Here is a 16,629-nt window from a genome sequence, read left to right as displayed (position 1 = left end):
ATCCAACAGAGTTCAAACCAGGCAAACTCAGACACTGCAGAAAGTTATGTCAAAGAGGTGAAGATCAGGACCTGGTGTCTAAGAACTGGGTCACAACAACTAGATGATAACTTGGGACTCTGTCAGTGCGTGTTGTGAAACTTGGTGCTTAAGAGGAAGTGATCTAGAGGAGGAGGGCAAAAAACCAGAAGAGCCCCAAACAAATCTGCTGACAAAAACATGCGTGCTGCCCCTCGTACATGGAGTTGGGAGTAACATCAGAGTGCAGCAGGACATCCACACGGAAGGAGATCTTCCAGGATGGTAAGAACATTCGCCATCATCTTGAGAGAGCTGGGGAGAGATGAAAGCACATTGGAGAGATGAATGCTGGGGAGAGATGAATGTTCTCATGGAGAGATGAATGCACCTTGTTCATCTGGGGAGCTTCAAACAGCTCCTGTGGAGGATTTTGTGTAGTGAAAAAGCGCATCCTTGTGTTTAAAATCCAAAATTTCATACAGTGTGTTACTGGGGGAGAAAAGAAGTATGAAAAGTTATTTTGGGGGAAGGGAGAAAGCAGGCTTAATGTTATAAACAGCAATCTCCTGTGTATACTCAGCAGCCTGGTATTAGCTGGTGTTCCAGCCTGTGAAGCAATGCTAAGTAGCATTTGTATTTATTACTCTTGGATGAACTTCAGTCATTGAAATTGGCAGCTGGTAAAGCCCTGAAAGCTTCAAGGGAGCCATAGTTAATTGCTGACCAGCTACAATATTATTCTTAAGAATTCTGTCTGAGTCTCTGATGTTTTCCTTCTTGAAAATCAGACTGCCTATTTTAGTGTAGTTCTCATGACTTCTGTACAGCAGGTGGGACTCTAACCCATCACCAGTCAAAGATAGGGTCAAGAAGGGCTTTGTTTGAACCAAATGATAGATGATTCTATGACAGCACGTATAAGATCTGTTCACTTTCATATTTTAAGAAAAATGCTGCTATTTTAAACCATCTTGTAACTGTTGCTGAAAAAGAGAACTGAAACAAGTTTCTGGTAAGCTCTATCCTCCTGTGGCCATCACATGTCTGTAGGGGTGCTGACAGCTGCAGTTCCTTACCAAGACACTGCCTGGGTCACCAAATGTGACTTTGGGGGCCAGAGGGACAAGGTGTCACCTCTCAGCTCTGGTTCTGTGCTGAGAAGCACATGCAGTAGCTGTTTGTTCCTGGCCAGCCCAGCTGACTGGGACAGCTGTGCCAAAGCCATGAGCTGTGGAGTGTGACCTGCAGCCTCAGTGGGCTCTCCTGGTCCAGGCTGAAGGGCAGCTGCTGCTGTTTGTCAGCTGCCTTTCTCCTCCTCCTTTAAAATCCATTTGCCTCAGTTTCCTACCCAACTCTTTAGGATCTTCTCTCTTGCTCTCTCTTCCCTTTCTTCCCACTAAGTTTTCTGGGTTGGTATGTGACCACTTTCTCTGAGGGCGGGGAATGATACGTGTTGCTGTCACACAGCTCTCTCTGCATGGTGTGCTGTATGCCCCCCAGTCTGCTTGGACTGTCAGCTCTCTGGGGTAAGACATTGGGTCTTCATACTGTGCTTAAAACATCAACTGGGATCTCGGGGGCATGGGGACCTGACATTAACCAGGGAATGGCCAAGTGTCCTTCACTGCTGGCAGCCACCCCATTTCTCTGGGGCTGGGAGAACGGATGTTTACCTGCCAGCATTTATAACTATTTCTAGTGTAAAAGCTTGCAGCTGAGCCTGGGGGCAGCAAAAGGAAGTGACAGTGAAAATTGTGAGTAAAATTGTCTTGGGAGGTGGACACTGCTATAGTGATTACAGATGATAGCAACAAACAGACCCTGAAATGGAAACATAGCTTTCCTCTCTGCAGCTCTAGTATGCTTTTAAGCATGAGTGTTTGTACATTTTCTTCTGTCTCTACCTTTCCCATCTTTGTCATTCTTTCTCATCTGCTCTTTTCACATCCCTCTCTGCATTTCCCAAGTTACTGTTTCAGGCTCACCTCCCTTCTCTTCCAAGACATCCTCCACCCTTTTGGTTCAGCTCCACCAGTTCTTGTGAGTTGTGTGCCACAAGAAGCCTTTGGGGCTGTATCTGTACTGTGTCCAACTCCTGCCTGGTCCATGCAGTCACAGCATCCGTACAGAAAGATGGAGTGGGCAGGAGCTGGATGCAGCATGAATGTGTATGGCCATGCTGCCTTACTGGTGGGGCAGGGCAGACACCATAAGCCCATCCAGTTCAGGTGACAATAGCTGTGAACATATGGCAAGATGGATGGGACAAGTCTGGCAGGATCCTTCCTACCTAAAGCTTGAGTGTGGCCACCCACAGGGCAATTGCGTATCCGATACCGTCCTCCAGGATACAAATGCCCAGTGGCTCAGGGGGTGGAAGTGGTAATTTGGGGACTGGGCAGGTGGTGATATCATCTGGTAGCACTTTCTGAAATCTACCACACCCCAGGATGTGCTTCTTGCCTCTGAGCACGAAAAATGGCAGCTGACTCCTATGGGGTAAATTCACCTCTGCCAACGCAGGGATGATGAGTGACCCACTGGGCATCTGTCAAGTTTTTGAGAAGGCAAAACAGGCAAGTGCCAACTCCCCTTGCCTGACCATCTGCTATGAATTTTGGCATATTTTGGTAGTTGCTCTTACAGTTGCCTCTGCTGGTGGTAACACAAGATTGGAGCAATATTGCCTGAGGAGGAAAAGAAGACAACTTATTTTCTAGTCATGGCTGCAACAGGGCAGAGGGGGAATTTTTATTTTAGCCTCATCTCTGTCCTCTTAACAGACTCTCGTCTGGAAGAGACACTGGCATTGAAGGCAACTCACAGGCACAGGAAGAGAGCAGGAGCCTGAGTCAGACGAGGATGACACTGATGCTGTACACTATCACCCACAGCTTCTGCACTTTAATTACTGCTTGTTGGCAAATATGTTCACTTGTAACAGGACAAAAGTGGGTGTTGAAGGATGGCTGGAAGAGGCAGCGATGCAGTTGTTTACACATCAATTACTGCAGGGATTTTTGTGTGTAGACAGCACCAGGGAAAAACTGCAGGGACCTGTCTCTCTCTCTCACTTTGGAATCTGTTAATGTCACTCAAGATCCATATAATACAGGGAGGATGTTGCACAGATCTGTACTTAAATTTCAGAGCACTATATAAAGCAATGGCAGTAACCTGCATTTTTTTGTCTGTGACTGGCTGTACACAAATGTTGTCATAAAGCTTTATTTTTCCCCTTGCATACATTTCTGTTTTTCAGATTGTGAAAAAGGCATCAAAAACATCCCTGAGGTTTAATGAGTCCTCCAACATGAAATTAGGCGTGAACAATCAAAAAGACATCAAAACGGTAATTATGGGGATATACTACATTTGCTTACAAGAGCTGAGATTACATTTCTGAAAAGAAATAACAGATTAAGAGGAGTGATTTTATTGCCCATTTTAGAAATCCATGTAGGTTTCAATCCTATTTGTAAACAAGTGAGTGACAAAACCCTCATTGATTTATCTGGTAGACTGATCAAACCTTGCCAAGAGAGAGTAATGTGGAGCTAAATCCTGCAGCTCTGTCTGGCTCAGGAAGTAAACCACGCTCATACAAAGAGCTTCACTTCCACCATTAACATAGCATTTATTAATGTATTCATTTATTCATTTATTCAGCATGCCTGGAGCACCTGGACATCACAGTGCGTAGCATAGTGACAGCCAGGATGTGACTTCAAAATAGGTTTCTTACCTTAGGAATGTCTTCTAAAACCTGGGCAATGTTTAAGTCTTGTCAGCGTGTTCATGGGATGAAATGCAGAACTGTCAAAAATTGGTGGGTTTGGGTTTTTTTGCCCTTGATGAGATGGAGAACAAGACAGAGGGCAAAATTTTAAGTAGATAGTTTTGAAATGTTTTTTTTCTCATTCAAGTCACTGCCTGAAATCAATGGCAGCACTGTAGGTTATGAGAAAAGCAGAGAAAATTAAAAGAAAGAAGATTTATCCGCATAGAAATCAAAATAGAAACTTTCGGAGGCAACTGGTTCCTGTGCGGTTTTCCCATGTGGCCTTCTGGGAGCTCAGATTTATGGCTACAGCCTCACAACCACCCCAGACTTGGTTCTCCTGCCTAGAAGTTCAAAAACTCAGCTCTGAAGTGCACATTGCCTATCACAGGCTGGTGGATGATCCCAGCTCCCAAGAATTGCCACAGGGAGCCAGACATCATAATTGTTGGGGGGAAATGGATCTGCACTGGTGGTTGTCTTTTCCTCCTCAGTATAGGGCAGCATTTAGAGCCTGGTGCTATACTTTCCAGCAAGTGAGTGGCTGGATTCCAGACCTGGATATACAATGTAGCCAGGGTATTTTTTTTTTTTAATCTACATTCAGGAAAAACACCCCGAAAGTACAGCAAAAGGGAAATGAAGCTAACTCACAACATTAGAATGACAAGGGAATACTGTTGACATGGATAAATGAGATTTCTATAGTTTCACTTAAGTGAGTTTAAGTTAGAAGACAAAAGCAGAACATGTTCGGAAACCACAAAACTTCCCTCTGCTTCTGACCTGATTTTTCTCCCCTGACTTCATGAACTTTCTCTTTATGGTACTGGTGGGCTTGATCCCACAGGTAATCTTGTGTTAGGGATTTCCTTGTTTTGATTTTTGGTAGAAATTTTGTTGAACATCCACTGGTCCTATGCTAATAATAATAATAATGGCCAGTCTTCGCGAGCGAAGATTTGGGTCCTGTGCTAAAATAAAACTAATCAATGTCAAACTAATCAAAGGTTTGGGAAAAAACCAGGGGGTTGATATGTTGGCACAGAAAAAAATAAATCAAAACTAAGCAACCCTCACCTAGTTTGTGGTCATAGAATCGCAGAACAGTATGAGTTGGAAGGGACCTTTTAAAGGTCATCTAGTCCAACCCTCCTCCAATGAGCAGGGACATCAACTAGATCAGGTTGCTCAAAGTCCTATCCAAGCTGACCTTGAACAAGTGGTCCTCACTTTCAGTGGTGCATCTAAGAACACTGTCTGGCAGTAGCTGAAAGCAGAACTACTATTCAAAGATTGTGATTTATTCACCTGAAGAGGTAGTCATCCATTCACTGGTGTATCAGTGACTTGGTGATCACTTAAATCTTCTCCTGTACGGGTTCTGTTCTAGTTTCAAATCTTAGGGGCAATTTTGATGCTTGGCGTTGTTGTCGCGATGACTGTTTACTTCCTGAGAGTGGACAGCACAATTGATCCTAATGGAGAAGAAACAGTTGTCAGCATTTACAAAGAGCTGGAGGAGGAAGAAGGACTCTACGGAGATCTCCCAAGAACCACAATAGCTGAGGAGGCCACCATTAGATCCAATGACTCCTGCAGGTGAGTCAGGTTTGATGGCATGTGGACATGCAGTCACCAGGTGGAGAACTAGTTACAATACTGATAATTTCAGTATGGAATTTGTTCTCTTCCTGTTGTACTATAAGTTGATAAAGTAACATTAATTTGGGAAGAGTGTGGCTGTTGTTTAGGCATTGGGTAATTAGTAGTTGCCTGCTATGAGAAGCAGTAGGGGCAGTATCAGAGCTCCACTCCCAGTCCTGTGCTTGTATGTTCAGCACAGCTCTGTTGTTCCTGTGCCACCTCCAGCCACCCTCCCTTTGTGACAATGGTGGGAGGCAGCAAGGAGACCAGCTGGCAAATCAACCTCTGCTGGTCTCACCTTCTCTCAGAGGCTGGAGTGGCAGGGGCTGTCTGTCCTGCGAGAGGGTGGAGAGGGTATTGAAGTGACAGACAGCCCCACAAGGTTACTTTTCTCCTCATCTTAAGGACGGTAAAACGAAAAGCTTGGAACAGCTACTGAGAAGTCATTTTGCAGCATGTACAGTCTAAGCCTGGCTATAAAAACTAGGGATAGAGAGTACTCCCAGCTTGTTTATCCAGCTCAGCTTATTTGATTTTGAGGTTGACTTCTGAAATGGCCAATTGTATGGCCTGACAGGTGTCCTGCTTGGGTCACTGTCTCTTGCTTCATAATGTCCAATTGCCATTGCAGCTTTGACCTGGTGGAAAATGTTCCTTATGACTTACCCTTTGAGATAAATAGCACTGCAGCCAAACCCTTGTATCAGGCTTGGATGAGGTTGCTTGATCTAGCCCAGGAAAAAATTCATGTGGCTTCTTACTATTGGTCTCTTACCGGGAAGGATATCAGTGTCAATGACTCATCTTCCAAGCAGGTAAGATAAAATCAAGCACATCTGTGGTTGTATTTCTTGTGTACATGTGGCAGATTGGCTGTGAGGTCTGTCTCTCAGGGACATTGCTTGACTCTTCCTGCAAACCCAGGAAAGTTTTCCATGCCGGTCTGAAGCAACACTCCAGCCTTCCTTCTTCAGTAAAGTTACAATCCATCTGGGCTCTGTCCATAGCTCTGAGTACTTTTATGCTGTATTTTAAGAGCAAGCAGAGATCAGCCTCAAACCCACACTCGCTTACCCTGTGAATGGTCCACCTGTGTTAGGGGCTGCCAGTGGCAGAGTTGAGAAGCCCACAGGATCCCATGTACAAAAGTGAGTGTGCCAGTTCCCACTGGTTAGTTGGAAGGGTCAGGAAGAAAAGTCTGCTGGACTTTTGACTGCTTCAGAGGCTGCTTCTCTCACAGCACCCGCATCTGCTCATCGTGCAGCTGTCCCTGACTCCTGCCATTGGACAGCACCTAAGGAGGTTCATTCTACTTTGCAGGGCTGTCCTCCTGGGCACCCTGAGTGGCCAGGCTTCCTGTGGGGCCTCTCTGACTCTACCACCAGAAATAAATGACAGAGGCCACGGCCCAGGCTCACCTTGCAACTGTCCATCATGTTTATTTTTCCCTTGGCTCCACTTTGGCCTGTGGCAGCTAGCAACCTCCCAGGCAATCCTGAGCAGGGTCTGGGGGACTGTTCTGAAAACAGAAAGGATAAGACCACCCTGTTTCAGGCAGGTATGGAGCTTAGCTATGTTGGGAATCGTGCTGTTTGCTGATGGACCAGCTGCCGGGTTGGTTATTACTTTGGCCTCAACCTCTGCCTCCTTCCTGGCACACCTTCCTCACTGTCCATATGGACTCTCTGGGACTGCTCTTCTTGTCTTCCTCCCCAGGTGTCTCTGGTGGTATAAAATGAGTCACTTACTCCACATGAGAAGAAGTGAAAGTGACAGACATAAGGCCGAGCCCCGTCTCTGCTCAGGGGCAGCTCAGTGTAGGACAGTCTCTGTCAACTTTATCCTCAGGGAGAGATGACCTCAAGTATCTGTTGAGCATCAGGATCTAGCAGTTGATCTGCACTGGGACATTAATCTTTGAAATCTGGGATGTTTGTGGTTATAGTTTTAAACATTATATCTAATAGCATTAAATGACAGAAAACAAACTTTTATTCATACATTGGATCAGAATATTTGTTCCCTTTTTTCTTTACTTGAAACACTCCTGAAATAGGTGAAATTTCTGACCTTCCTTGCCTTGGGGTTCTTCAAAGGAAGTGTCCATCAGTAACACTGTACTTACATATATCTTACTAAATGTTTTATAACAAAATATAAAAAATAACAATGTACTACACAGGGTGAAGATATTCTGAAGAGGTTTGAGAGATTACTCGCAGAGAATGTCTCTGTGTATGTTGCAGCAAGTGTGCCAACTTTGGCTACAAAATCAACAGACCTTGAACTTTTAGAGGAAAAAGGTAATTATTTCCCTTCAGTGACACACTCAGAGCTTCAGCACTGCAAAAAGACACGTGAGGGAAACTGGTCTGCAGGGCCTGTTCCAGCATGGTGCTTACACAGGTTCACAGGATAAGCACTATCTGTTCACTAGTTCATGGTTTCTTTGTATGTTGTCACACCCTTAAAGATTTTTCTGAAAGTTCACTTTTTGCATATTTTTTTCAATTACTGTGTTCTCAGGATAGAGAGCTTGTGAATTTTGGTAGTTATTTCTGGCTGCAAGAGTTAGATATGCAGACATGTTCTGGCTGTTGAGGAACCATCTCCATGCTTTATCTAAACTCTTTTTTTCCCCCTCCCAATCTTTCTTCAGGGGCTCATGTGAAAAAGATTGATTTTGGACATTTGACAGGAGGAGTGTTGCATAGCAAATTCTGGATAGTAGACATGAAACACATATATATTGGTAGTGCAAACATGGACTGGAGGTCTTTATCTCAGGTAAGCTCTGCTGCTGCATATTCAAAAATCTGGGGGAAAATTTGTGTTCTAGCACACAACAGAGAAAAATCATAATGATATTAAATATTGACTGAGTGGAAGGAGCAGCAAAGAAACCTCTGGAGATGGCTCCTTCTGGGGCTGTGACATATCTTGCTCTCTTTGCAGGTGAAGGAGTTTGGTGCTGTGATATACAACTGCAGCTGCTTGGCCAAAGACCTCTGGAAAACATTTAGTACTTACTGGGATCTTGGATATGCTAATGCTACCGTCCCATTCCCTTGGCCTCTTAATTATTCTACCCACATTAACAACCGTCGGCCTCTGGAAGTAGAATTTAATGGAATCTTGACAAAAGCCTATTTTTCTGTAAGTATGTTTGAAAATAAAATAATAGACTGTAAACTATGTTTAAGGAATGGTCAGAAAAGTTTCTTCAGCAGTCCTCAGTTACTTGTGTTCCAGTTGGATAATAATTTTTTCATCGGCTTTCTCTGGACCTACTCAAAGAATAAGGATCGATCGAGCATCAGCTGTCAGGTACTATGGCAGGAACAGTGTGCAGGTCTCTTTTAATCACCCCTTGGCTCAATAAATCAATAAATATCTCACCCATCAGGACATGGAAGGCATGAGGAATGATAGTAGTCCACCTCAAGAGTTTTGTGCTATTTTAATGAAAACTGGACAGATCTGAATATAAATGAGTCACAGTCTGACCAAGGAAAAAACCCAAAACACTTAAATCACTGATCTGTGTGTTTTCTTCTTTACAGGCTTCTCCTCCAGCATTTTGTCCAAAAGGTCGCACCCATGACCTCTATTCTATAATCAGTATTATCAGTCAGGCACGGAAGTTTGTGTACGTTTCTGTTATGGAATATTTTCCCACCAGCCGTTTTGCTCATCCAAGAAGGTACAATTTTAACCTTGAGTGAATAAGTTGACTTGAACTATTTAAGGGAAAAATATACTATTCTCCCCTTTCTGCAATGAACACATTCAGAGTGGAGAGAACTGAGGCTTTGCTCTGCACTTACAACTGTCCCGTGGACTGTGCCTTCCAGGTACCAAGGGACAGGATGAGGGGAAACGGCCTCAAGTTGTGCCAGGGGGGTTTTAGACTAGATATTAGGAAAAAAAATTTCACAGAAAGGGTTGTCAAGCATTAGACACCCAGGGAAGTGGTGGAGTCACCATCTCTGGAAGTGTTCAAAATAGGTATGCACATGGCACTCAAGTACATGTTTTAGTGGTGAACATGGTGGTGCTGCTGGGTTGACAGTTAGACTTGATGATCCCAAAGGTCTTTTCCAACGTTAATGATTCTGAGATTCTATGGTTCTAATACTGATGCTACAGGAAGGATGGTATCCAATACTGCCCATGTGCTTTGCTAGTGTTTTAAAGCAGCCTCCTGTATTCTTCACATGGCAAGAAAACTCTGAAGTGCCACACTAGTCAGGTACAGCTTCCTTCAAAGTTCAGCAGAGGAGCTTTATGAAAGAGTTCAACAGAGCAGAGAGAGGAAAGGGAATATGAGAGATCTATATCTGACGTCAGACTTTTCAGAGAAAATATTGCTTTGGTCTCCTTTTCTGCTCCTGTTTTTCTTTTTTTCTGTCCTTTACTTCTGAGGAGTCTTGACTTCCGGCTCTGCTGCCTGTTTGATGTATTTGACTCAGAGTTTAGAGGATGGTAACTAACTGGCCTTTCTGACCTCTGCAATGAGAGCTGAAACAGTCTCTAAAAGAAAATTCTGTGGTGATTTTTTTGGGGTGTGTTGTTTTTTTTTCTTTCTAATAATTCCATCTAAGGACATCCAAGTTCTGGATATCAACAACAGCATGCTCTCAGAGAGAGGGTGGTAGTGGTGATCTGGAGTAATCATAGAATGGTTTGGGTTAAAGATCATCTAGTTCCTCCCCCCACCCCACCATGGGCAGGGACACCTTCCACTAGATCACGTTGCTCAAAGCCCCACCTAACCTGGCCTTGAGTGTGCATGTGGTGAACCTCTGCCACGGTCCTGGTGGGCTGCCCAAGGTCACAGCAGAATTATACAGACTCTGCACATCAACTCAAATCTGAGTAACACAGAAAGTTAGTCAGTCATGGGGCAGCACTAAGACTCCAAATCTTCTTAGATATGCTTGAATTAGGACTTTTACATGCAACCAAGTGCTCTGAATTATCTGCTTATAACATTTCTGAGTTTTCCAAACAGCTAAATAACCTGAGAAAGAAGTTCAAGAGAAATAATTATGTACAACGTGGCTTGCAAAGAATAGGGTAAGCTCTGGGTTGCCATTAAGCCAGAATGATACCATGCATTATGTCCTGTGTCATGGTGGTGTAAAGCCTCTGTTGTTTGGCTGGGGTATGTGTGTGTTAGCAGGAAGAAACAAAATCTCAAGACTAACTTCCACTTGGAGGATATTTTTAATAAATCAAACACCTTAGAGCATTTTCAGTTTCTGTGTCATACAGTTGAGTCTCTGGGCTTCTCACCTCCTGATTTTAGCCACGAATAGGTTCACAGAAAGTCTCTTTCCCCCCTTAGGATTGTGTTAATACTCCCTTTTCTTCATCTGAAGGCTTAATCCACCGTTTGTGACATCTAGGGCTGATCGGATGCAAACAAGAGTTTGAAAGGCCCAGGGAAAGCGGTGCAGGGCCTGGGGCTATCTCCACAGCAACCAGCTGTAGTGCCATGAATTGAGGCTGATTAGTTCAGGTTAAGTTCCTCCAGCAGCTGAGGCAGAGGAAACAAAGCTGCTGTCTAATGCCTGAGTGTTAATCAACTAGAAACTGATATATTTAAAAAATTAAAACTGTTCAAAAATAGCATTTCAAATAGCATGTTTTGTAAAGTTTTTCAGGATCTATAAGCCAGCTGAGCCTGAGAGCACAGGGCCAGTCCATTGATCGCAATAGGATGATGCACGAGGGAGGATTAGAGAATTCAGGCCTTTGTACATAAGACCAAAAGGATTAAGTTAGGCAAATTAATTCATCATTGCCCATGGGACTGTGAGCCAGTGCCAGTCCTCTCTCTGTATCAGCCCTCCAATCTGTACTAAAGATGCTTGTCTTCCTCCGTGCAACACTTCTTACGATCTATAAAATGAAAATGCTGTGTGGGTGTTTGGAGTTACGAGCCCTGGGATGTGCATTGTCCAGCTCTTAGTGTTGTGTAGCTGGGTGAAGGATGTTAACAATTTTTCCCTGAGCTACTGCCAACACAAGTGTCAGGAAAACGGATTTTCCCGTGTTCAGGAGAGCACAGCTGTGTCTGTTACCTTAGGGGCCCACAGCATGCTAAAGAGGGCAAGGAGGGGTGGGGAGGGATGGAGCCTGCCCATGCTGGCTGATGGCACAGGACCGCTGTGGACATTGGAAACAGTTTCCAGGTCTCTGAAAAGGCCATATTCTGCAAAATGGTTCTTAGACTTTCCTCTGGGCTCTGCACTGTCCTTTTTATTCTCTGCTGAATGATCTGGCTTTACACTGGAGTTGCTGTTGTTATTTTCAGTTTCCTAAGGAAATAGGCATGATGGCACCATGCTGTGTATGTATCTGTGTACGTGCACTTTACTAATCTTTAAACTTTTTGATCAGTTCCAACCTAATTTGGCAGAGTTGGGAGGCCTCAAAACACACTGTGATAAGAACTGACTCGGTAAAAGGCCGAAATCCCCTCCAGGGAAGGCACAAGTGCTCCACTTACAAGATATCAGAGATCCCATCTGTGCACGGCGTCACTTGTAGTCTCAATTTGTTGGCGTCACTTGTAGTCTCAATTTGTTGTCACGGCTTTCTGCTGAACCGTTTAAAAAGTATCCCTTTTTCCACAAACTTCCTTTTCTGCAGATACTGGCCAGCCATTGACAATGCTCTGAGACGTGCAGCTTTCAACCACAGAGTGCAAGTCCGGCTCCTGGCCAGCTGCTGGACACACTCTGACCCAGCCATGCTCAACTATCTGAGGTCTCTGCGTGCTCTCAACAACCCACATGCCCACATCAGGGTCGACGTGGTATGATAAGAAACCTGGTTTTGGAAAGACAGCTTGAGAATATGGCCCCACACTGATTTTTGAGTCTAAGCTGCCGTTTGCATGTGCAAGGATTAGCTTTTAGAGAAGCAGGTTGTCTGTTTTTGTAGTGACTGTTTCACATCCTTGTGAAAATAAGGCCCAAGATAAAATCTTTGAGGAAGCAGCTATTTCCAAGCCACTAGTATTATCAGGAATGTGCCTGGCTGTGGCACTTGAGACATTATCCAGGCAGTTGCTTTTGCTGAGCACCGTGACAGAGACAGTTCATACGATAACTTAGTGCTCCTCTAAGAGACCTCTTCCTGCATGGAGCATTTTAAATTGGTCTAATTGCTATCAGTTTTTTACAATTGAGAGATCTGCTATATCTGTACAAATAGACTTGTTTTTGAACACTAAATATTACGCACAGGCCATAGGCACTAGGCTGGAACGTATCAAGTAGAGTGTGGATGGTGTGGATACTCCCAACATGATGCAGTTACCACAACAGAGAGATGTCACAGAAGAAAGAAAGGATTTTAGTCAAAAAAAAAAAGGGACAGAAATGGAGATTTTGGTAAGAGTTAACACAAAAAGTTAGGCATCATTGTTTCCTGCAGTACCCCTCGTGTCTGTGATCAGCCCGTTTTAGCACAAAATAAGAGCAGCAATCAGTGGTAAATGCAGATCTATTAAACAGCTGTCTAAAACTGCATTTAATTGTCTGCCCTGTAATGATAATAGCTGTGCCACTAATGGAACATTGTGAGGCAAACATTATCTGTATCTGATCGCAATTGCTTATCCAATTTTATGTATAGTGGAAGTATTATTTGTTAGTTTTCTTGGATAAGAGTAAAATTTCTTTTATCGTGTATTTAATAATAGAGTGTGGAATGTTCTTTTCTCCCCTTATTATTCTATTCTTTGAAACTACAGAAAGCATGCACTGTCCAATCATGAAGTCTGTTCCTCACTCTAGTATTTCTGTTTATATTTTTAATTTCTCTCCCTCCAGAAACTCTTCATTGTTCCAGTTCTGAATCACACAAACATTCCTTATGGGAGAGTGAATCACAACAAATACATGGTCACTGATAAAGTAGCCTACATTGGTACGTATTCCAGTCTTTCAAATACTTACAGTGTCTCCAGATCTATTGGACTGAAACTGAGACAGGATGGGCTGCAATATCAGAAAATATCTCATTTTGCCATATAAAGCAGTCTGTCCTGGGTAAAGAAGTACAGATGTGAAGGGGAGATGATAATGTAGGTCAAGTTCAGTAAGAGATTATTTCATATGATTGTGAACCATTAGGAACAGAGCATGACAAGGCTGAGTGCACAGCCTGTGACAAGCACAGTGGGAGTTTCACAGCCTGTGTGCTCAGAATGACGCAGTGATAGCTGGCGCTCTAGTGTATAACATTATCGTGCTTTAATAACAAGAAATTGCTGGAAGGAATTAATTCCACGCACTGTTTGTTGAACAGAACTCTAGGAAAGGAAATGAGAAAACAGTAATGTCAATTGCTGCTCAGTTCCTGAAAGTCGGGATGGTGTTTACGTTTCACTCTTTTATTAGGATCCCTCAAAAAAGGGGATGTGAGAGGGCTCTGTCATTTCAGTCAGCTCATCCTCCAAGCAATGCACACCAGCAAATAGCCCATCTTTCCAACTGGCTGAGGGTTTGCAGCTCCATTTGCCTTTAATACTTTAATAACTTGTTTCATACTGAGTTATCTTTTGAAGGCAGATACGCAGATAATTTGTTTTCATGCCTAAGCACCTTCTGGAATTGACAGTAGATTTTTCTGACTCAGGCAATCACGAGGGGAAGTGCTAAGTGACAAAACATTTGTTTTTTTCACAGTGTTTGGTTTTCTGAATTGAGGTAGCTTTGGGGAGAGACTAGACAATGCCTGCAGCTGGATTCCCAGCTTTGCCTGGTTTAGAAGCAGGCGTTGCATGCTGAGCTCAGAACAGCTCCTGAGGGTTTATTGATCAAGGGTCTAGTTTCTTCTCTTGTTTTCTTTCAACAAGTAAAGAGAATTAAGTCCATTAAGGACTCTTTTCTTTAAACAGAGAAACCCATGACAAACAGTGGCTTTTACCCCTCTTAATAATCAAGTGTTGCACTCTATTCCCATATTTATAATTAGCAGATTTGTGCATTCTGTCACAGGCTCTAAGGAAGCAGAAGGCTATGAATTTTCAGGGTTGCAGTTAATACCTACTTTCCGAAACCTGAGGTCTGGCATAAGAAGGAGGTGACCTGATTTTTGCTGCCTCATTGGTCCTAATGAGATTTGCAGTCATACAGCAAATCAACAAAGCCTGGAGATCCAACAGAACACTGGGAAATGAATGTTTTCTGATCAGCTACTTTTCCATTGCACAGGGACTTCCAATTGGTCAGAAGATTACTTCACTAATACAGCTGGCGTGGGACTAATTATCAAACAGAACTGGACCAATCTGCAAAGAAGGCAACTGCCTATCCAGGAACAGGTAAAAAACCTTTTTGAGCGAGACTGGAATTCCAAATATGCAGTGAATCTGGAAGATGTGCAGGGACAGAAAGACTGTAACTGGCAAGGCCGACTCTGAAGTGAATTGAAAAGTGCACTTAAAATAAAAACAAAAAAATACATTTGAACCTTGTTCCTGTGCAAATCAAGGAATGTTCTTCTTTTTGTCTTTGTCAGAGAAATCGCTTCCTCATGGTGTCCACATTGATAATATGAGAATTTCTGATAGCTGACTATACCTGTAAAACCATTAGTCAGTGTGTGATGTTTAATTTTTTGTGTGATTACCTTATCCCAGAGTTAATAAAATGCATACAGTGTTGTATGACAAGCTGTCTGATATTAATGTAGACATGGAAGACCTTAATATACCAGAGACCACTACTGCTGTGCTATTTTATCTTAAGAGATTATATATTTCAACCTAAATGCTCCATTAACAATGTTTGCTTACATGTGTTTAAGCACATTTTTAATAAACTCCTGGCCACTTTAAGATTTGAGCCATGTATATGGTCACCTACAATAGCGAGGGCAGATTTTTAAAAACATTCAGGATTTAGGAAATTAGGGAAATACCTATTTTTAAGTGTTCAGGCTACTTGCTGGAGATAAATGCCTGGGATTTAAACCTTGGGGCAGCTTCCAGCTCAGTTGCCCTGGAGCCCTGAGTGCCTGGGGATTTTTGGATGTCTGTGTGTTGGTCTTGTGCAGCAAACAGGATGGGGGAGCAGAGCAAATCTGCTGCATGGGTGCTGTTTTGGCAAAGGCATCCCACCTGCACTGGGGGCAGTGCTTGGAGAGCCTCTTCACTCTTTTTGGGCTGCCCAGGTGCTGGCCCTGACCAGTGTTATGTCTTTTGGCTGCTTTTTCTTCTGCAGTCACACAGGGGCCATAACCCTGTGCCATCTGGTGCCTTACATCCATATCCACCACTGTGTGGTCTCTGCCTCGGGTGACTCTCTGAAGTGACAGGAAAAGAGAGCAGGGCATGTGCTCCAGCTGTGGAGTGGTGTGACTGACACGTGGCTGGGGCTCCATGAGCCTTAGCAGGGCTGTGCACCTCTGCCTGACACTGGAATTGGAGTCATAAAGTGAACTTTTCGCTTGGGGACTGATGTACAGCAGAGGGGAGAGAGACTGAGGCCCAGAGCAGGATTCCACAGAAGGACTGGGGAAAAGCCTGTCCTGTCACTCCATCTCTGAGCTCTAAAAATGCAGCAGACCTTTCCAGCCCTCAAATATGTGTGGCAATGCATGGCTTCACTCTTGGCCTGGCAGGGCTCACTCAGTTTCATTTTGGCTCGGAGGTCCCTCACTTGCCACAGACACAGCACTGGGTAGGGGGAGTACAGGCTTTCCCACCACGGTGCAACCTCTCCATCCTCCAGAGGATGTGCTTTTGAATCCCTGCCCTGTGCTGAGAATGACAAAGGGACCTTTTGTGATCCTCTGTGTGTGGACTGATGTATACCTCTGTGAATATACGCAAATCCCCACACAAGTAAGGACTTCTGGAAACGATCCCAACAGATTTTTATTTTTTGGTTCCCAGGCTGCTCCTTAGCTATCTTTTCCAGACACTTCTAAGATACCTTGGATTCCTTGGATCATTACAAATCAATACATCTTGTTACTGAGGCAGAATTTTTTAAGACATGTAGTTACATTTACAGATATCACTGAAATTTTTTGAGTATTCACATACATGCAAAAATATTGAGGAAGATGCAGGTGCTTTTAGGGTTCTCATTTCCTATTTCCTTACTAGAGTCAGCTTGAAAATCTTTGTGAGAAGTTACATCCTTAACCAACAG

The 16,629-nt window shown here is 43.6% G+C and overlaps 1 protein-coding gene across 1 annotated transcript; it reads left to right on the top strand.

Moving 5' to 3' along the window:
• Positions 1-192: 192 nt before the first annotated feature.
• Positions 193-15,308, top strand: PLD4 (phospholipase D family member 4). Its single transcript, XM_017807406.1, has 11 exons — positions 193-303; positions 3,284-3,373; positions 5,196-5,404; positions 6,081-6,264; positions 7,632-7,752; positions 8,109-8,236; positions 8,405-8,605; positions 9,013-9,152; positions 12,110-12,275; positions 13,297-13,393; positions 14,683-15,308. The coding sequence occupies exons 1-11, from the start codon at positions 301-303 to the stop codon at positions 14,889-14,891; spliced, it is 1,548 nt and encodes a 515-aa protein (XP_017662895.1). The 5' UTR covers positions 193-300; the 3' UTR covers positions 14,892-15,308.
• Positions 15,309-16,629: the final 1,321 nt, after the last annotated feature.

Source organism: Lepidothrix coronata, unplaced genomic scaffold (genome assembly GCF_001604755.1).
Source record: "Lepidothrix coronata isolate B3197 unplaced genomic scaffold, Lepidothrix_coronata-1.0 Scaffold19, whole genome shotgun sequence".
Lineage (NCBI taxonomy): Eukaryota > Metazoa > Chordata > Aves > Passeriformes > Pipridae > Lepidothrix > Lepidothrix coronata.
This window is presented reverse-complemented; position numbering and strand designations above follow the sequence as displayed.